Below are 22,796 nucleotides of genomic sequence, written 5' to 3'. Positions count from 1 at the left end.
GTCACCCTTATGGAGGTGTGTATCACTTGTGTGGTAATAATAATGTGTGTGTCTGTGTGTGTGTGTGTGTGTGTGTGTGGCCCACCCCACCCAAAAGGCATGGGGACTTTCCCCTCTCTGCCTCTGCTATGAGCATCAGGTGCTTCCTGACAAGTCTAGACCCAGAGGACCCCTTCCCTAACTGCATTTCTCCTTTTTTCCCTCTTTCATTGCACAGAACCACTCTGAGAGAGTGGGAACTTAAAGAGAAACAGAGAGTGAGAGTGAGAGAGAGAGAGAGAGAGAGAGAGAGAGAGAGAGAGAGAGAGAGAGAGTGAGGAGAGACGATCTTGTCCGCCCTGTGTCTGCCTCTGCATATGGAAATGATATATTGAGGCTTGGGGTGTCTTTAGTGCATAAGTGCCCGAGTCCCGCTGCTGCCTCTAATTTCATATAATTTCACATTTTGTCTTAAAAGGGGAGAAAATGTTCCCAAGTGAGCCAACGTCAAGCTCAAAATCGTAAACAACTTGATTAAAGGAATTCTAGCCTGCATCGCCTCCCTCCTGGATAAATGATTTGTGTGTGTGTGTGTGTGTGTGTGTGTGTGTGTGTGTGTGTGTGTGTGTGCATGCGAGCGTGCAGTCTGTTTTAAGTTCTGCCACTTATGTTTCGCTGCTGTCTCTGCAGAGACGAAACTTCATGCTCATTAAGCAGGCAAATACAAACACTCACACATGTATACTCTACCTCTGACACAATCTCCCAGGCACCCACAAACACATGCACCTTACTCAAAAATGTTCAGTTGGTCTCCTGATTTCATAGCTTCCCCATAGAGCTCCTCAGACAGGCTTGCTGAGCTTAAAGGCTTACCATGCGTTCATAACATTACATTACACAGCAGGTCTGATTTATGCGACTGGTGTAGGAAGGGCTGGGTGGGCCAACACAGGGGTTGACCGGGTTGGATGGAATGAAAATGATACTTTTCTAAAATTCAGATTTCTGATCATAATTTACTTTGTCGGTGCACATCTTTTTTCTCTTTGCATTCTTTTTTATCTGTCCTTATTCTTACTGTCTACTTGGGAGGGCCTGAGCACATGTTTCAAGTGCAAATCTCCCCTACTCCTGTTGGCCATAATGCGTTCGCTCCTCCCGAGGTTAAAGATGAACCAGCCTCTGTGTCTGCTCGCTGTCTTTGAGGTAGAATCATCAAAGAGTTGAGGTGTGGAGCGAAGCCAGACTAAACCAACCGCACCTTATGCCCCATCACCTTCATCTCCGTCCAATGCAAACCACAGACACCCCCCACATCCCTCCTCATTTCTTGGTATCATTTCTCCTCGTCTCCTTTTGTCTTGTGTTCTGTTTGTTGACAGTGGTCTGTCAGTCTGTTAATTACTTGGTCTGTAGCTGTGGGTGTTCAAAGACTAAGATGACACAACAAGGCGGGTATTGTATGACTGGCAGCAACACAATGGAGAGAGTGTGTTAATCAAAGGGAATGGTAATACATTGTTTACTAAATGCACTGGATAAGGAGGAGAGGAGGTGGAGGGTGAGGTGGTTTTGAAAGGCCACTCAAGGCTCAGATTAATGACGTGTTCATATTGTTATCAGCATCCTCAGTGGTCGACACTACGTTCCAGGGTTAAATCACTGTCAGGTGACATGCAAGGGCACATGCAGACATGTACATGCTCTAAAACAGGGCTGGAATTAACTATGATTTTCATTATCAATTAATCTCGATTAACTGATCAAATGATTAGTCTATGAAATATCAAATCATTGTAAAAAGGTCTCTCAGGTTCTGAGAGGAGGTTCTTCAAATGTCTTTGTTTGTCCAACTAACAGTGCTTAACGTTAAAGCTGGAACGAGAGAATTTTTGCAATTTTTGCACCATGTGACCAGCAAACGTTGATCAAATTTGAGGGGTATAGTTCCTTGAGATGATACAATTAATCAGAATCAATTAATCTACTTGATCTAACTGACTGACTTATCTTAATGTAAAACTGTTCAATCAAGTTCTTAATTACACTATGTGGAGATCCAGCAGAGAAACAAATGTGCAAACAGTGAAACTGATGGTAGCTGCAGCACACCTTCCTGAGCTCCTGGCTAACTAGCTGCAGACATAAGCACTCTGCATAATTTTACTGGGAAACACACACACATACTTAGACACACAGAGAATGCTCATTGTGTTGGCCTAAGACGTTGCCAGAATACCGCACTGTATAAAAACAGCTTTACAAATCATTGACAGCAATAATTAACTACAGGTTCACATAATTGAATTCTGCTTCACCCCGTCGCCCCTCCTGCTGGTGCTGGAAGGAACGAAGGAATGACAGAGAGAAAGAGAAAGAGAGAGAATCCTCTCGAAGAAAGGTTACCAGGGCAGACTGTGCCCTCAGTTAAACTATGTGCTTAAGAGGTGACATGAGTGCTCGGCAGGCCTGTGCCAACCTTACGTAGAGCTGAAAGGTCCAAACACAGACCTTCTGCCATCTCTGCGGGTTCAAACTGTTTGACACAGAGCAGAATGTTCACTGCTGATGAAGGCTAAGAGGCACACGGGTGTTTGAAAGGTTAATTGGAGGCTATCTCATTTACTTGGAGTGAAGTGTGAGGAACATCTGAGGAAGTATTTTGTTGGGCACGAAGACAGAAAGTTGTCTTTCTAACAGCACCTGAAATGTGTGTGTGTGAATCCGTATGACAGCCAGGGCAGAGCACCTTGTGTTTCCAGTTTAAACATTTAGACATTCCTGAAAGATAAGCTTCTGGAGCTGGAAGTGTGTGTCGAGGCATTAGGGTTGACCCTGTCTCTCCTCCACAGCCCTCCCTTTTTCCCCGTTCTTCACCTACCAACAGATCTAGAGAGACATTAAAAGCGGAGGAATGCATGAGTGAGTGTGTATTTTGAGGTAAAAAACTGAAAGCAACTGTTTTAAGTATTTAAGGAGTCTTAAGTGGTTGAGTGGGAGAAAATATTCCAAGTGAGGAATCACAAATGATTAGAGCGTAGAGAGTCTACTACCGTACGTTTACGTCACACTTAGTGTTTCTGTATTGTGTCAAAGTCTGTGTGTGTGTGTTTGAGGTCTGTCATCATGTGTACTCCTACTACAAGAAATGTAAGACGAAGGGTCCTAACCAGAACTTTTTGTTTGCCAGCAGTTCTTCTATAGTGGGTCCTCGTGCTGTTTATCTTGTTAATGCACAGGTGACGCGATGCACGTTCCTGTCAATGGTTTTAGACTATTTCAGAGATCTACAGGTGGAGGTAACAACCAAGATAAGCTGTAATGCACCAGCAAAGTCAGGTAAGAAGAAGATTGCAAGCTGGTTAACATGTATGTAAACAATGCAGGATAAGAAAATATGTTTTAAAAAAAAAATGTATGAGGAAAGGAATATATACAACATGTTTGTTGTTTGGAAGGATACACAAAATGCTTTTGGTGAGTAACACTGAATGTAAACATAACTTCTGTTTGACTACAAGAATAATACATTTGAAACAAAGGCTACCCAACTAGGTTGCAACAGAGAATTATCCTAGGCTATAGTATGTGTGTTGAAGTTTGTACCATGAGAATGCGTCGGTAGCTGTCTCGGTCGATGCCCCACAGTTTAAGATCAGTCTTGGCCTTGACGGTTGCAGCTCTGGGAGTCCCATAGATCAGGGCCAGCTCTCCAAAACTACCTCCTTCTCCAATACTGGTCACCCACTCCCCGTTCACATACACCTGCAGAAAGGACAAGAAACAGAGTGATGGAGAAGATGTTGTATAAGCTTAAATGGTTCTGAAGTTTGTCAATCACTGCTGGGTAGACTGTGAAGAATTTTTGTCATTTCAACTTCTTTACCCATTCTGGGACACCTTCCTCAAACTTTCTCCTCCCCCTCTGCCTCTCCTCAGCTTCCTAGGAGTTTGATATGCTGACTAGGCTTGTCCCTAAGTGTTTGATCCCCACTAAGCCCCCAAATGAGACCCTCTAAAAAGCCCTCTATCCCTCCTATCTCTCCATCCATCCCTTTTATTTCATCCGTCCTGTCTTGTTAGGACCTTGCCTTTGATTTGTGAGTGATGGAGGACAGAAAGCCGTGGTAGACTTTCTTGGTCCGTATGAGCACTTGAATGCTTGTTCACCTACATGCACACGCACACACATGAACAACTCTATTGAGGCCAGCCACTATAGCTCTACAGACAATACAAGCTCATTGAGACTCATTCAGGCCGTCTCTGGGGCCGTTACGGTTTCACCTGTCGACACACTATCCACTATCTTGTTGACTTAATAACACAGAGAAAAAGGAGAGGAAGGGAGAGAGGGTTTATCCCTCCGGTGGCAGTGAATTGCCAGAATTGTTGCAAGCCATTATCCGAGGCTCAGAGAAGACCACAAGAGACTCATCCTTCACTGTAAACTGGGATGGCTTCAAAGAGACGCAGAGTACTGGCTACGGTTACGTCAACCATAGAAGAACAATCGTCTGAGTGTTGAAAAAGTGTTACATCAGAGCATTCAGTACAGGTAATAGTATTTTTTCCCGTTGTAGTCCTCAAGTGTCTCCTGACCTGCAAGTCTTTGTTCGGTATTCATTGTTGTAAATCTGATCCCATAAGGTCCCACACACACTTTCATGCCATTCCAGGTCAGGACGAACAATCAAACAATCAGCAATATGTCCTAACTGGATCAGGAAAGTGAAGCTGGAGCAAAAACTTGCAGAAAAGGTTGTACATAAGGACTGTATCGAGTCAGCACTGTGCATGAGGTAAAATGGAGTTCATAATGAAACAATTCAGGTCTCAAACCATGTATGCTGTCTCACAGCTCTCACTGAATTTTCACACTGCGAATATCTACAGCAAACTGTGTGTGGCTGGAGGTAATTAAAAAGCAACAAATCAAAAGTCCTGGAAGGTGGAGCAGTAGGCTGTTACTTGTGAGAGTGTTGCTCTGTGCAAAAGTGTGTGAGCGAGAGGTTCTGTCTCTCTCTGTTGTGTATTGGGCAGCAATTATTTAGCTGTATTCTCAAATACCATATCTACTATAATAATAATAATCATATAATCATAATAATTATAATAACAATAACTATAAGAAGAAATAAAATAAGCATAACTGCTTGTATTACAGTAAAAGTATTGTATGGCACTTTAAAGTGTGCAACTGTCGGTGGCAGTTTGTAAAAACAAGATTCAAACTTGGCCCCTCCTCCCCGGACACCAGAAGTGCACACCCCCTGATTGTGGTTAGGGTTACTGTGCTCGCCAGCGGGTGAAAGCCAACCCCAGATTCAGTCTTGTTCTTTCTTTTTTTTTTTTTTTTTTTTGGGGGGGGGAGTTCGGTGCTGTGTCCACCATTTAATTAGCTTCCACTTGGATGCATGCTTCTGATTTGGCACCTGGTCGGAACGTTTTTATAGAGGTTCACGCTGAGAAACGTCCCGAACTCAGCACAATAAGAAATCCAGGCAGTGGGTAGGGTCTCTGCAGATACCCGCCACATGCTTCTAGTGGATCATAAGTGATGATTGAGACGAAGAATTCTTGTATGAGTCTGTTCTTTTTTTTTTGTGGAGAAAATCCAACTTATTCTGATTTTAAGTAGTGCCTCTATCTAGCTTTTTTTTTTTTACAGGATATAAACATTTAATAAATGGTTTAAAACACATTGTGCTTTACAATATTGTCATCTATCATCTGTTTACACACCAGTCAGCAGTTATAGGTGCCCACAGAAGGAGTTATAGTTGTTTACAAATACATTAATGAACATGTATATTGACTCACAACTACATTATAGTGTGTTACAAATTATTAAATGGGTAATTTAATGTTTGTATACTGCTTATATGCTAAACAGGGGAACTTAAGGGTTACTAGATATTCAATATTTAATTACAAATAGCATTTTTTTCCAACAAGATCATCTCACAATTTGAAATGAAAGCTTTAATTTCCTTTGTGGTGCACCCATATAAATACAGGCCAATGTCTGTAAGTGAATACAGTTGTGTGCAGACATGGATGGGTGTTTACATCAGTGGCAGTGGTTTTAGGCAGTTTATTGGATGCCAGCAGATTTACACCCCTGTCTAATGAGAGACATCTCCACACTTTAATAACCTCGTCACTGAGCTTGAAGTAGTTTAGTGCCTGAGATGTGGCTGGGAGGCATCAGCTGTCTGCAGAGATAGAGGGGTGGATTGTAGGGAGAGGTGAAGGAGACTCAGATGAGCACGGGGCTGTACACCAAGGATAGGGGTCTTCCCCCAACTTGGATGCAGAATGATATGATCCTGGCTGTGGGTGCAGATGCCTAAGATTCACTGTTGGCAGACAGAAAGAGGTTGAAGTCCCAGGCCAGTGCAGGCCGAAGACACAATGTGATGCTGCAGCTGCCGGACAGAGCTCCAAACCAAGTGTGAATCCAATAAAGCTAATATGAAGACAGTTTTATGGGAAAATAACAGCAGACACACTGCACACAGTAAAAAACATGAACTGTAGTGTTGTGTGTGAATGAAAGAAAAATCTTTTGATATTTAAATAATAAAACAGAGGTCGGAGAAGAACTCAGATCTCTACTTAAGTAGAAGTAGCAAAACTATAGTGTAAAAAGTAAATGATATGTTAGAAATGATGTGTGTTGATGTATTTTCATCAAAATGTACCGCAACAACCAAAATGACTCATTATGCAGAATCATACATATTATATCATTGATTATAATCATCGATCCATAAATAAATATAATAGCAGTTGTGAAGTATTCTGTTACTACTCAATAAAATACTAATTACCACGTACCAGGTACACACTTTTAAGAAATGAACCGTGAATGTAAATAAGGTGCCAGAGTGCAAACAGAAGCATCAAAATAGAGCATTCTGGAGAAGCCTCTGTTCCTAACTAGACGCTATGCAAATGAGCGAACAACAAATTGTTTCAGTTTTCCCAATTTCCTAACCTGCTAGGTGCATGAGCGAACAGGCTATGTGTCATTTGTTTGAAAAAACACTTGCAATGGCTCTATTTCTGGCTCCACCTCCAACCTGGTTTCACTGATCAAAATTGACTTTGACATCCTTGACATTTCCATTTTCCCAGTTTCTCTGCAGTCAACATGGATAAAGGGAGACTAATTTACAAGGTTTAGAAGTGCCACATCTTATATGATCCACAGCACCCTTTTTATGTGTGTTGAAGAAAATTAGGGAGCTGTTGGACAAACTAGATTATAGGACAACTATTATTATTCTCGCAGTAATTGACAGTTATCAGTCTTAATTACAGCCTATGTAGTTGCAAGCCTATATAAGATATCACAGTGTACGAATCACCAAAATGTATCATTCTAGCTGAGGAAATGATCAACACCTATTAAAGTTAGGTTCGTTATGAATAAATATGTCTTATCTAAGGTTTTAAAGTTACACAGCTTAGAGAGAGCTGTACGGACCAACTTGTGGTAAAAGGTAACGCGGCTACAACCAACTAAACCAAGTGGTTTCAACATAGCTGCACACTCTAAGAGACAAGCCACAGATTATAAAATTAGTGGTGAAAAACTAAAATAATCTCTATTGTGAGAGTAAGGTTCTCACACACTGAATATCAGATGTTACACAAGACGATCACACGCTGAAGAGAGCTGAATAAAAGAGAAACAAACATTCATGGAAGGAAAAAGAAGTGAATATCCGCACAATTTGTGAACAAATCATCTAGTTAGACTAAAAAAGCAAAGTTGCATTTCAAGGTTAAAACTTGGTTTGTTCAGTCTAACAAAGTTGAGGAGATATAATCCAGTGTGCAGATATTCTCATATTTTTCATTGACTGAAGTTCCTATCTTGTGCCTCATCTTTTACTAGGAATGGATGTGCACACAGCGAGCCTTCTGTAGAAAACAACCAATACTGTTTCACCAGTAACTTATCTAATCACATTTGATGAGACATCACCCAAAACAATGGAAGTCAAAGCAGCAGCGTTTGTTCAGAGTTAGCTGTTACGCAGTCTTTCTATCAATGCACCATCTCAGTATTTATACACTTCCTTCTCTCTGTCTCTCAGGTGGGCCGATGAGGCACGCTCGGCCGAGCTTGCCAACCTGCTTCTCTCCTCTTACCCACCGGATAAGGTCACTTCCTGTTTAACTTTCCGTCAGCTCCTGTTTTATCTCTGCACTTAACTCTATCGCTCTGCGCCTGGCTCGCTAAGACAAAAGACGTTCACAGTTTGGCTCCCTTCACAGTGCGCTGGACTCTATAGCGCCATGTTCAGATTGCCATCAGAGTGGAACCGAACTTTGAAGAGAACAAAACATGTGGGCAACCCAATACAACCTGTCCATTGTCAGAGGGAAACATTGTGTCAACATGAGTGGAGAAGGCTGGGTTTTTCCACTGAGTCAAAACCCTTCGTATGGCCTGGCCTTAAAAACAGGTGAATAAATATGTATATAATAATACATATTAAAAATATTGGCACACTGCACACTAGAATTCCCTTTAATTATCATGGTTTGTTTTAGTCAATTTGACTAAAAATGAAAGAAGTTACTCTGAAGAGAAATTAGTTTTTTAGTGTGTGTGCTTCTGTCTCCATGTCAACCACTTACGTCCACTTCACCTTGGTCAATCACATAGAAGTTGTCTCCTTCATCGCCTGGAGGGGAGAGACAAGGAGAACACAGGATTTTGTGAAAGAGCAGGACAAAATGCAGGAAAAGTACCAGGAGCTTACACTTATTTATTACTTCCACTTCCTGCTTAAGTTTTCAAAGGAGAACTTTTAAACCATTAAACCTAAAGAGGTGCATTAAGAGATTAAAATCATTTGTCAAACACTTGAAATAGCACTTTCTCTGAGCTGGGGAACAAAAATAATCCAGAAACTTCTACATAAACACATATTTTCACACACACTCCTCCTCATGTCTGTCAACTTCCATCCCTTGTTCTTAATAAAATCACTGTTGGATTTCTTGTCTCGCTCTTTTTTCTTGGGGTCTTTAAAAGTTGAGGCCCTCTAAAAGCCTTAGGGCAGACAAAGTGTCAGAGATGATGCTGCACATTTCACTGGGCCTGGCAATATCTTTGTAAAATAGGGCTCTCGCCAGCAAACAGCAGTGCTTATTACTGCTGCTTGTGTAGCTTAAAAGCCCGAGCATGCAGAGTGACAACACCTCAATACAATGTAAAGTACAGAGACTCATAGTATGCTACCACAGACAATCACTTCATATATTCTGTTACAGACATTGCTTCTCTATGCAGAAAATTGACACAAACACAGATTTCTTAGTAATCCTGTGAGATGTATTTCTTTTGTAAAAAAATGTTAATGTCTGCTTGTCAAAAAGACAAAACATGCATCCATACAGCTCTACGGTTAGATTTGTTTGTTGTTTTGTGTTTCCTTTATCTCTCACTGGCTAGGTCCGCTGCAACTAATCACTGAGTAGCTATCAAATGTGCATGACTGGCAACGCAAAATGTTGTCTGGTTTGCTGACCGGTTCCCTGTTGTGTCATTGACAGGGGCATGCTGTGCTTTCAAAGCTAACCCTTGAAGAGAGCCATGGGATCTGGTCGGTTGATGTCCACTAAAAGCATCTAGTCTGGAGATAAGGCTGAAAAATGGTGAAGCGTTCCTTTAATTATGGTATCCGTTACATGGGGCTCAGGGGAAATTATGGAAAGGGGCGGACAGCCACATATGAGAGCACTGTGAAGCTCTCCCTGCAGGTCACTCTTGCAATGAGACACAAATGCAACTCCATTCAGAGGTGCAAGTGGGTGATGATGCACGAGTTTACATGACACAAGTATGCATGCGTGTATGGATTTCGTGAGGGTGTGTGTGCCTGTGTGTGTATGTTCACCTGAAGAGTTGAAAGGCTGAGAGCACCCTGTGTGTAAAGTTCACAGGAGTTCACACGGCTAATTAATACTGAGTGGAGAGTGCTCGTTAATCATACAGCTCTATTTGTCACACAAAACGCTCCTTGTCTGTCTGATGGTCTGTCCCAGTGGAGACCTCAGACACACACACACACACACACACACACACACACACACACACACACACACACACACACACACACACACACACACACACACAACCTGCTGCAACCTGGCCCTCTTCTATCTCTCTCTCTCTCTCTTTCATCTCATCTGTCTCTCTTTCACTTCCCTCTCGCTCTGTCTTTCCTTTCTTCTACTCTTCCTGTCTTTTATCACATTGAAGCACATACACACATGCACTCACATGCAGACACACTTTTGGTGGAGTCTTTGTTTTGTGCCCTTTCAATCCCCCTATGCTTGAGAGTGCAGACAAATATTTGACCAGAACGTGCACAAGCACACACACACACACACACACACACACACACACACACACACACACACACACAGGCGAGAAGGTGTACTCAGTGTGGCATCGTTTAAACACAAGCTAATTGCCGTTAACACTGTTAAGGTTCTTTGACTTTGCTCAAAAGGAAAACATGGGTTGCATCCTCAGCCTCTGGGGCGTTTCTTATCCACAATGCTGCATGGTGCACCATTAAGTATGGTCCATCTTTCAAAACAGAGTCCATGTTGAAAATTGTTATTTTAAATTTGGAATCATGCATCAAATTTTCCTTTGAACCAGAGAACCAATCGCTGATAACTGAAAAATGTGATATATGTCAGAAACAACAGATGAAATTAACTTGATACAGCATATTAAATAGATTACAATGAAAACACCTCTATACTTCATTTTGCATGTTAGGATTCTCCCTTTGTTTAAATACCACTCGAGCCACAGGGTCAATAACTCCTAGCAGTGTCTGAATAATGTGGGATGGGCCAGTTACAGGGCTGCTTTTTTTAAGCTGTACAGTAGTCCAGACATTAGCAATGACATCAGCGCCCTATATACTGTATACCATACTCTATAGTGTATATAACAATGGGCTGTCTGGGACTGGGGGCCCTACAAAGTTAGCTAGACTTTATTATCACCAAATTAGGACTGATATACTTCTGGATGCTGTCTTAGAGTGGGTGGGAGTGACAAAGCGAGTGTGTGTCCAAACAGCCGATACTTTTACTTCACTTAATGTCTAAGAGAGTGTGTGTTTGTATGGTATGCTCCACAAGTATAGGCTATGGGATTTTATGCAGGTGTGAACACAGCATTATCTGAAAGTGGGCATTTGTCTCTGAGAATGTGCGTTTTAAATATGTGATTAAACACGTCTATGTCTGTATGTGATAGGAGTTTGGGGTGAGGGGTACTGGAAAAATACAGTCTGGCCCTGCTAAGCTCTGTGTTCCCTCAAAGTCCAGGGATGTCTAGAGTGAAGGCTTTGATGACTGTGGTTAGGCGGGAAAAGAGGGACCGGACATCTGGTGCAGACTGATGGTATGAGTGGAGCAAAAGAGAGGCCCTATTTTTATGGCAACGCAACGACCAAGGCAGGCACAGCTCTGACTGCATGGTATTTTGGTGGCCAGTGCATGGCACACAGGTGGGAGGAGAGGGGCGCAAACAGGTAGTAGGTTAAATCAAATGAAGCAAGACAAGCGAGTTGTTGGCGCTTTGGCACAAAACGTCACTCCGCTGCCAATTTGATTTAGTCACCAACAGCAAAATAAAGAATTGGAGCAAATGGACAGAAATGGAAGAACAGAAAATTCCAACACTAGTAACATCCCAGATATTTTAGAATTATTAATTACTGAAACTCAAATTGTGATTTACTCCACAGATTGATTGCCATAAATTCACTTAAACAGTGACAGCACATACCTTGCTGGATGACTGTTTCCCCTGCAATGTGGGTGACTGGGAACATGGCATCAAATATGTCACTGAAGGAGAAACAGACAGAGAGGGAGGAAGGAGAAGGGACAAGGAAAGGAAAGAAGGAAAGAGAACATGGTTATTTCCAACATACATGCAAATTAACGGTAATTTACCCCAGAGATCTTCTGAATTGTTGACTCACACACAGAAAAGTTTGTACCGAGGGAGAGCGGCATGCTGGGAAAGGCAGGGCAGCCATCACCACTGTATTGACTCTATCAACCGGTAGCATAGCCAGAGAGACAGGCCTGAGAACTCTGGATGACCCCAACACAAACACACACGCAGACCCGTTTCATCATCATCCACATTCAAACTAACACCCACTATTTTCAGTTAAAACCGTCATAACAAACAGACGTATGCCAATAAGATCTTATGCATTTTACTCCAACAAATCAACCACAGTTAAAGCATAAATTAAATAAGTTGTTTTTTTGACAATGGCATTATTAGTACTAATCTATTTCTATTGGTGTTTAGACTGAACTTTGTTCAATGTAAGTCCCAAACATAAGACATTATTGTCATCAGATCAAACGACATTGCAACGCTTCAGCCACCTTCTCTGCATCTTTACATCGTATTAGTACTGAACATAGGCTTGAACATGACTCTGTGTTGTTTCAGCGCATTATCAAAGCCCGTTTCTCTGTGTGTATCGGCGCTGAGAAAACAAACAAAATTTTGGCTGTGCCTAAGCACATAATTTCTGTTTCAGCCCTGCAGGAAAAGCGCCTGTTAGACTGTTCCTAATCGGGCCGTTTAAATGCATGAAGCCTCAGCAGATTAAAGTTCCACTGCTGAGATGTGTTGGGACAAGAGAAAACTCTGTATCCTTCCTCTCTGCTTGTCTCGCACCTTCAGGCTATATTTATCTATCTAATCAGTTGCATACCACGCGTCCAATAGAGAAATATAGAAAAAAACAATAAGAGGGTCAGGCATATCAAAGACATACGAGACCTGCTGAGTGAATGTGGGGCAAGTTTGAGCCCGTTCTCGAATATGTATGTGTGTCACAGAATGTGATGATCCAGTGTGTCTGCGTCTGAGTGTATATCGCCGATGAAAACACACAGGTTTGTACAAAATAATGTGTGGGCGTTGAATACGTCTGTGCTCATGACAGTACACTAGACTCGGCAGCACTTGAAAATGAAAAGGCTTACACAGCCAAACACACAGACATAAAAGTGTATGCTTGACATGATCCTTGCCAAAAAAAGCAAAAAAAGCAAAAAAACTAGAGGTCAACAGATTTTGGGGAAAGATCTGAGGATGTTATTGAGCGGTTTGGAAGTGAACGGACCCTGCTGGTATTTGTTTTTGTGACACTGAATAAAAAGCAGACTTAAGAAGGTGGATTTGGGCCAACTACACCCACAGGTAGGCCCTGTGCAATGCAGCTGGCCACTGACTCACACACACACACACACACACACACACATAATTCATGAACATAAAAACACACTTTCTCTTTGAAGTGTAAAAGCACGGGCTAAAAGATGCACAGACACACTTCGGTACTCTCATATACAGCACAGCCTCCATATATGCACGTCGTACTATGCATGAAACCAGAACACTCAGTTGTGCATGTCAACACACACACACACACACACACAAGTACAACAACATACTTGGACATGGGCATTCTCAATAAAAACATGCATACTCGCACTCTCGTATGACACACAAACTCACTCGCTTTGATGGTGATTAGTCAGAGCAACATCTGCAAGAGTGCCCTGAACTTTCCCCACATCTGTGACCACCTGCTCTCGACATGGGGTCTGTTTGTTTGGGGAGCTGGTCATGTATAACTAATAATGTGTAATAGCTACCATAGCAAAAGAAGAAAGTCATTTTGAAAATAGAGTGAAAATACAGAGGGAAAATCCACAAACATGAATGATGTTAAAATCATATATTCTAAGGGACAAAATGTATTTCAGTGCTATCTAACTCAGGATGGGTTGTATTTTGGCATCAGCCCTTTCGCAGTGGTGATGATGATGCTGTTGATGATGATGCATCACGCAGCTAAGTAGGGGACTCTAGCCTGAGACACAGTCATAGCAAGAGGATCAAAGGTGAGCCAACCTGCGGTTAGGTAATTACCCTTGACCACCTCTCTCTTTCCATGCCCTGCTTCCCGCTGAATGCATCGGTGAGCTCGACAAAGACACTTATGCAGGTAATTACTTCCCCTCGTCTCTACCTGTCCCTCTTTCCCTTTCTTCATCCCCAGCTTCCTCCCTGTCACTTTTTCTCTTCCTCTCTCTCCCCTCTCAATTACCCCTTTCTTCCCTCTAATTCTCTCGCTGCCCCACCTATTTCTCTCATCTCTTGGTCTATCGCCCCCCTACCCCCACCCCCTGCCTGTCCCAGATGAAGTGATTAATCTTGTCTTCTCTGCTACTTGTAGGCCGTCTGACCTTATGTAAAGGCAGAGCACCCCCCCCCCCCCCCCCCCAAAAACAATGGATGTGCTGTTCTGACAGAGAGAGACAGAAAGAGAGAGAGAAACAGAGGGACCCTGCAGACTCTGAAGGGGCTAGGAAGTTCACCTCCAGCCTCAGGAGGAAGATGTGGGTTGTGTCATGGTTCAGATATGTGGAGATACTTCCCTGCAACATGCATGTAAGAACACATACTAAGAAAAAATGCATCAATGTAAATGCCCAATTGTTAATTATTTTCAAACTATCCTCGCTGGTATCATTCCAATCATGGCAGTGAAGCAGCAAGTTCAAGGGAGAAACCGATGATGTCAAAAGATTCAGTCATGGTTGGAGTTATTATCAAAATAGATGCAATTAGAGTGCAGAGACACCTTTATGTAGCGCCCTGCATTGCATTGTGTTGTGCTCAACATCAAACTGTTATTTGTAGTCAGATTAATCAAGCCACAAGAAAATGTAGCTGCCATGTCAGGTCGCAAGTTGTATGACATAAATGTAGGTGTCTGTTTGTGCGAGAATTAATGGAAAAGCTTATGTGCGCCTTCACTCGCTCTCTTATACACATGCAGACAACGACGCAGCAACAGCCTATTATTGCTCTCAAACGCCCATAAAAATGTGGTTAGCTTGGGGGATTTCAGTCTTTAATGAAATAAAATCAGGCCTGCTTGTTTTAGCTGGATTGCTTGTTGTTCTTCATCATTGGCGTGGACTGCTTCTCTCTGTCGCTCACCTCACCTCGTCCCTCCTTCATCTTAGTCTCTCCTACAACACAGCTGTTTATTTGTTGTATCTCTTACATTACTACCTCAGCACTGCCATTACGCCATTAGCACCAAAGGGCTCTTTAACACAGCAGCCTGCCGCCATGTCTTTGTGTTACTTAATGGGCCGCAGAACGTTGAGTTACACAAGTCCTTAATGGGGAACCCATCCAGAATAGACTCGTCTGAGTGGATGACGTTGAGCAATAACCAAAACAATCAACAACTGCACCGCATACGGGAACTTCCCGGCTCTCCAAGTTGTGTCTTGGCTTGGCAGAGAAGGGCCACTGGTTTGGCTGGCACAGTGTTTACGCCATTAGTGCTTGAAGGATTAATTTTCCCTACCACAGTTGATAGTAATTCAGATTGCTTATTCTGGCAGATCAGAACAATAGCCTTTGTTTCACTAGTCTGCAAAATTCTGTGATATAAGTACTGGCCCGAGGAATATGTGTTTATATAAGTTTTGTAGGCAGAGAGAGGCAGCAGGGTGAGATGCTGAGCAAAAACAATCCCTACAGAGATCAAGTGAAAATCATACGAGGTAGTAATGATCTGTTGAACAGCAGAATCACATACAAATTAATGTTGTCATGATACTGGAATTTCTAACTTCATTACAATACCTTGAAAAACAATATTCAGTACCATTTTCAATACCATGGGGAACAATTAAGGGCATACAATTTTAGATTTTTATTGAAAGGTAAATACCAGTGTTTGGTTCAACTTGTTCCAAATATTCAGAATCGACATCTACCGATACTTTAATGGTTTTGACAACACAAACATACACCTGTAAAACGTAAAAAGGTTTCATCCCTTATGTTTTCAGGCTCTTGAGTGACTTGTTAAAGAGAATCTATGCTGCATACTCACTGTAGTGCCAGTGGCAGGTTGCCATATGAAAAACACGTGCGACTGTACTGCCTTTTCTTTGGCTGTCAGGTGAAGAGTTGTGATTAGTCAGCACAATGTGAAAAGCACAAGCAAAGTCACAAAAAAGGCATGACAAAATAAATTAGGTTTTCACTGATGATGAAGGTTAACAGACTTGTTTACCAGCCTGTTGTGTGACTCATTATGGGTATATCACAGTAAGATGGAAAATATCTTTATGAGGCTGACTAAGTGGAGTAACAGTTTAAAGTTTAAAGTTGAGCACAAGCAGCCAATGTTACTCACACCGAACAACCAACTCACCCCACTGAGCTGTGTTAGTGAGGACACCACCTAATTACATAAACTGGTATGCACATATAAACACATACACACACTCAAATGCAGACAGACACACACACACACACCACTGACAATAGGCAGTAGTATTACAGTGAGTAAGAAAGAGTAAAGGGAGAGATGAAGGCGGTGTAATTATACAGCACTGAAGCATTCAGGGAGGATATTTATGACATGAAAGCTCTTGGCGCGTGCCCTGTCTCTCCCTAAAGGCTTCGCGAAAAATGGAGGGCCCGGGCCATGCCAGCTGCTGCCCGTTTCTTCACATCGGCCTCCAAACTCCAAGAGAGCAATCCGTCTTACTTAATAAAAACTCACCACAAAGATCCCCTCTGTCCACTTTTAAAACTAAAATTATGATTTTCAACAACAGAGGTGTGGGCAAGATACTTTATATTACAACAGCTTTTTGAGAGAAGATGAATTTTCATTATATTTTTTTTATGACGGTTACTCAGAAATTTGAATTCCTGTTAATGTACATTCATATATCTTGGGACAAACAGACAAGTTGATTATGATTTGTTTCGGGTTCTTTTTGCACATCACTAAAGTCTAAGCAGCAGAGCCAATGAAAGGCGTTGCATATTGAATAGGCAAAACATACTCCAAAAAGCAAAGCATTTTAGTGCACATATTTCTGGCTGTAGCTTGTGGCGGTACCATAGTTTTCTGTCATCTTTAATGCAGATATTTCCAAAAATACCCCAAAAGTTATTTTTATGCACACTGTTGTATATTTTCCCTCTGCTCCTCTTTTAAAGTATGGTTGAGTTTATTTTTGAGTGATTTTACGAGGTCCTCCGATTTGTCTTGCCTGTACTGAGTGTACAGGCAACAGCACAGAGGTGGTCCTGGAGGTTTACAGGTGGACATAACAGTTTACGCGGGTGGCAATGACCACTTAGAGATGGTTAACAATGTGGGAGGAGAGAGGAGGCCAAGGCTAGACGAGGAGAAAGAGAACCCGCACTTTTCTAAAACTCAACCTTTTCCCAATCTGCCCTTGGCTTCGGTTCTTGGGCCTCTGATAAACATCATAAGTTCCAAACGTAGAGGTTTTTTTTTATTATTTTGCAATTGTCCATTGCAAACTACAAACTTTTGAAATATTTTATAGAATTTAAAAGCGCCTCTGACTCTGATATTTCTGTCTTTAATCTAAGATCTAATGGGGTGTAACGTCTATATACATTGAGGTCTAAAGAGTTGTAGTTCGAGTACGCTGTGTAATTAAATATTGGAAGTTGCATTTAAAACCAATGGAGGGCAGGGAGCACACTGCGTTAAACCCACACACCTGGCCTGGTAGGTTTATAAGGGGTGTAAACCTGACTGCCTCCTGTATCCACAAAGTATAGAAGAGTGTACCAGAGCACCTGAGGGTGATCTGTGTGACCTGTACACTGCTGCTGACACCTGCGATCAGACCACCTGAGAGAAAGTCTAATCCCGAATTTAAAATTCAAGTGCAGTGGTGAGGTGATGAGATGCAACATTTTCTAACCTTGCAAAAGCTCTGTTACACCCCAAAAGCTCACTTTTGCTTATAAGTGTCCAGAGAACTGATTGAGCCTTGTCAAATACATATCAGACAGCAAACCGTGGGGAGTGTTTAGCTGATGATGTGACACCCCACCTCTATAAACTCCGACAGACCTACATAAAACCTATATATATGTACATTTGTATAAAAAGAAGCACAGTTCTGTATCTGCATGGCCCGTTTCTCGCTTCAAATTTATTCCAAAACAGATTTGGAAAGTCATAGACATTTCCAAAACATGCTGGCATCTTTTTCCAGTTTGAAAATCTAAATCAGGGGAGAATCTTAAGCTGAGTGGTTAGGGCGTATATCACATGAGCGTAAAAGCCCTGAGCAGTGAGTCTCCTGGTTTATTTACCCGATGGCCGAAGTGTTTGCTGCATATCATTCCCATACTCTCTTTCCCCACATTCTGTCTCTCTCAACTATCACTATGAAGGCATACATGTAAAAAAAAAAAAAACATCCAGCACTGTATGAACCAATAACTCCAGGAGCTTGTGTTACTGTGGCGACTGCTCCGAGGTAAACACTTGCTAATGTTTTTTAAATGCTGACAATGATTCAAACAAACATAAGCAATAGCTTGCATAACAGAGGAGGGGGACTAACTGACACGGTAGCTTTACTCAAACCTTTGAGCCTAATTGAAGCAGTAGTCCTCAGATAAAATATCAGACTGAACTACCACTGAACTAGCACTGGCACCTTGGACTCTGCTCGCCTGCCAATGCCAACTTCATGAGAGGGCAACCCGGCCTTGTCACACCCTTACCATGCCCAGTACCTAGAGCACCAGTGCTCTCCTCACACTGTACCAGACAGCTTTTTACACATGCATACACACTCACATATACAAGCTCAAAGTTGTTGTTTTTTTTACAACAATTTCCAAAAGTTTTAACACTCTCATACTTTCTCGTTCTTCCGCCGCGACTTGGAACAAGCACACACATATACACATTCAGGTTGGCATCAGGGAGGTGAAAGGCAGAGTCGCATGGCAGCGGAAGAAAGGACCGTCCTGAGGAGGAAAAGAGTGAGAAAAGAAAGAGGGGGCAGTTGATAGGAGGATGTGAGGAGAAATGAGGATGTGTTACAGGGCGGGGAACAAACACCAAATACTTTGACAGGATCTCGATTGTAAATATACGCCTCATCAGAATCTTTGATGTTTAAAATCATAGGATTATTGTATGCTACTAGTAGCACGAATAGCTGAATCATTTCACAGGCAAAGTACCTGTAATACACTAGAGTTAGCCCATATAATGTATTTCTTCCTTTTGTCCTGTATCACGTCTATAAATGCTTTTAACAAATTGAGTTTGACTAAGAGAGAGGATTAAGAAATGCGTCTGACTCACACATTCAGCTGGATCTCAACACTACATTTCTGGCCTTCTGGTGCCATGGTTAGAGCTTCCCTGCTTCCCTCTTGACCGACTGCTGTGTGTATTAAGTGTGACAAGGCTGTTTTACAGGCCTACCTGATGATCCAACACACACCACCTGCTGATGCAGCCATGATGTCAGCCTCAAAACATCACAAACATGTCCAACCATGCTGTCTCTCCCATTCTTTCCTCTCCCTTTATTTCCATTCTTGCAATAGTTCAGTAGAGATTAGGACGTCTATGCTCTTGATTAACTTTACCAAAACTTCCCTTCTCTATTTTTCCCTCGGTTCACTTTAACTCGATTTCCTCATGCTGTCGGTCTAGAACACACTTCAAAACTAGCATTTTCACACTTTCCTAAGTCCCCTCTGTCTCTGATGTTTGTTGCCCCAGGACAGGAAAAAGCGAGCTCTTCCTCCACTTAGAGAGAAAAGGGGGTCAGGCTGAATCAGGCGCTGACAGAACTAAGCCTCTACCGCTCTTATGTGTCTACAGGGGACATGTCACTGGAAGGAGAGAAACAGAGAGACACACAGAGAGGGAGACACATTCTCGTCCTCATCCGATGTGCAGAGATAAAATAAAAAGAGTTAGTCAACTGAATTCATAACTGTGTATATTGTGTACAGGTGCCAAGAGTTGTGCCTCTGTCTTTCTCCCTTTCTCTCTATCTCTCTCTCTCTCTCTCTCTCTCTCTCTCTCTCTCTCTCTCTCTCTCACACACAGAAACACATATCCTGACACGTCGCTAAACATCACAAGACATGCCGCTGTCCCGCGGGCATGTCTTTTCCTCTTCTCCGCCCTCCCCTCCGCTCCCTCCCTCACAGAAGACAAATACTAGAGCAAGATAAGCATTTGAGAAGCAGACCGGGACACAAATTGTCTTTTGTTGGAGTTTAAACCTGAGAGGTGTTTACACAACACACAGCACATTATGCATGCACGCTCAAACAGATAGGTATGTATGCTGCAATTGAGACCGAGAAAATGCCCAGAAGGGCCAAAGGAAGAGGGAGGGGAGGATGAGTGGAAGATTAGATGGGGAAAAGTGAAGGACGAGGTATCCACTGTAGAAATACTAAAGGCTAAAACTGTACATTGTATTGAACTGTGTGTGTGTGTGTGTGTGTGTGTGTGTGTGTGTGTGTGTGTGTGTGTGTGTGTGTGCATAAACCCCATCAACCAGTACTGTGAGGTAAGAAGTGCACTCGGTGCATGGAGGAGAGAGAAATAGTTGACATTCAATAGCTGACATCTGACTGACGTAAGGCCTTCCCTGCTATAAACAGACAGCTTCATCAGACACACAGCCTGCAGACCTGGAGAGTGTTGAGCAACCAACTAGCACCTTGTGTATAATGTGTAAACACCATGGAATGTGCTAATGTTAGCAACTTGCTAACTGGAAACATCATTCGACTGTAACAACAATACATAGAAAGTTGCTGGATACAATTCTTAACATTTGTAATAAAAAAACATACTCGATCTCCATTCTCTTTGTGCTCCTGTTATGGATGCTGAAACTACTTGACTTCACTTCAATGGCTGAGTTTTTGAGGTCTGTCTCAAAAATTAGGTCTGTCCCTAATGTTAATGTTTCTCTGAAGGCTAATTTTTTAACTGTTTTACTCCGAAATTTCTCTCATTAACATTAAATTAGTTTTGGGGGGGGGGCTGTCCCTGCTACTGCAAATACAGCAGAATCATTATCATCTATGATGTTTTATATCATTATATATATATATAGTTAATCAAATATCAATTTAAATACAATAAATCATGCAGCCCTAAAGCTGAGAGCCCACTAGAAAGTTTGAGTCACTGTATGTACTGTAGAGAACTAGACAACAGAGTGAGTCTAATCACCTAAAAAAAAACACATTGCTCTATGATGACCTAAATTCTATAACACAAGCTCTTTGAGACGTCACACATTCAAACTTCTCAAGCATGGAAATGAGCTGAGCACCTCTAATCTAAATGAAACTCAACCAGAATGACACCCACAAACCAACGAGGAGGTCATGGGAGAATAACACGCTATAACAAGACTGTTGTCTGTGCCTGTACACTGGAACCTATCACAGTAGTGTAGACAAAGCAGACGGGATGTATACAATAGGAGGCCATGGGCCAAGCCAGGCTATTCTGTAGGGCGCTAGGCTGCTCTGTCCCGGGCTAACGTGTGGGTTGTGCTTTGGACCTGGCTGAGCTATGAAAGCACTGAAGGGTTGCAGGAACATCATGTCCTCACAGCAGGGGCAATGCCTGGCTAGGAAGTCACTGTCATGCACACACGCACATTTACCCTACATATTCATTCACTTGAAATGAAACGTGCCACTGTCCAGGTTCACGCCCTGAGTCACCCCTAATCAATATACTACCACTACTGTACACACACACGTCTCAGCTTCTAAGTGTGTACAGTGATTTTGAATAGGCTTTCTCTCTTTAACTTGTTCCTCTTGACTTTGACTCTCTCAGCAGTTAAAGCACGTTTGAGGGCCATTTTGTTTGGAGAGATCATGATGAGATTGAGGTGATTGATTGAGGTAGTTCTCCCACTGTTTGATCCAACTGCTGCTCAAATCTAAAATCGGAGGCCAGTTTCTCTCTCCTTTTCCTCTTCCCTGCAAAACATAAATGCACATGCATCCTACATGAATACATGTACAGAAACATACATTCACACACCATTTTTTAAGCATTCATGTGCATCAGTCAGACAGCTTGCACATTAGTACCTGCGCATACATACACTCACTCACTCACTCACTCACTCACTCACTCACTCACTCACTCACTCACTCACTCACTCACTCACTCACATTGATGGCATAAGCAGCTGAAAAGGCAGGGATGAATCATAGCAAGCTGGAAAAGTGTCCAGCACAGACTCTGGGGTACATTTTGGAGGAAACACAACTTTCTTAAAGGACTCCAGACACTAACACCACTACATGACTCACTGCTCTCTAAAGAGTTTGAATGGAGAAAAGGATGGAGTGAAGGATGGAGAAAGGAGACAGGGGGCGGAAGAGGCAGCAGGGGACAGGTTGAAGCACAGCAGAGGGTATGAGAGAGGACAAAAGTTTCCAGTAATTTGTGCAGCTGTGTGTGTAACTGTGTGCACTTGTTAATGTGCATGTTTGAGAGTGTTTTATCGGCACTAGCTCGCAAGCATGCATGCATGTACAGATATGAACTTCCTGCAATTGGTATGTTTGTGTGGTTGTGGTTTGCATGGGCGTAAAGGTGTAGTTGTCTGAGCTGAGGGACAGATGTATGTGCTGGGGGAGGTGAGGCTGCTGGCCTGTTAGTCCTCTGTGCACTGGATGGTGGTGGGGATGGTCGTGGTTCAGTCAGGCCTGCAGCTCTCCTGTGGAGAGTGACCTCATCGCCTGGCCCCTGGCATTGTGGCAGCAGCACAAAGCCATGCAGGGGACGGAGAGATGAATGTGGGGGAGGGACTGGATGTGAGTG

General features: G+C 42.5%; 1 protein-coding gene across 2 annotated transcripts in view; it reads right to left on the bottom strand.

The window, feature by feature from the left end:
- prkar1b (protein kinase, cAMP-dependent, regulatory, type I, beta) overlaps window positions 1-22,796 on the bottom strand; it is a 59,063-nt gene that overhangs the window by 12,264 nt on the left and 24,003 nt on the right. For both annotated transcript variants that reach the window (XM_068718868.1, XM_068718869.1), the window contains 3 exons: window positions 11,828-11,889; window positions 8,641-8,687; window positions 3,589-3,747 (listed from right to left, as the gene is read on the bottom strand). In XM_068718868.1, coding sequence (XP_068574969.1) covers window positions 3,589-3,747; window positions 8,641-8,687; window positions 11,828-11,889 — 268 coding nt within the window. The remainder of the gene's footprint in view (window positions 1-3,588; window positions 3,748-8,640; window positions 8,688-11,827; window positions 11,890-22,796) is intronic.

Source organism: Cebidichthys violaceus, unplaced genomic scaffold (assembly GCF_023349555.1).
Source record: "Cebidichthys violaceus isolate CVI_PGR_0920_01 unplaced genomic scaffold, fCebVio1.0.p SCAF_23, whole genome shotgun sequence".
Classification (NCBI taxonomy): Eukaryota; Metazoa; Chordata; class Actinopteri; order Perciformes; family Stichaeidae; genus Cebidichthys; species Cebidichthys violaceus.
The sequence above is the reverse complement of the archived record's forward strand: the minus strand, read 5'-3'. Positions and strand labels throughout refer to the sequence as shown.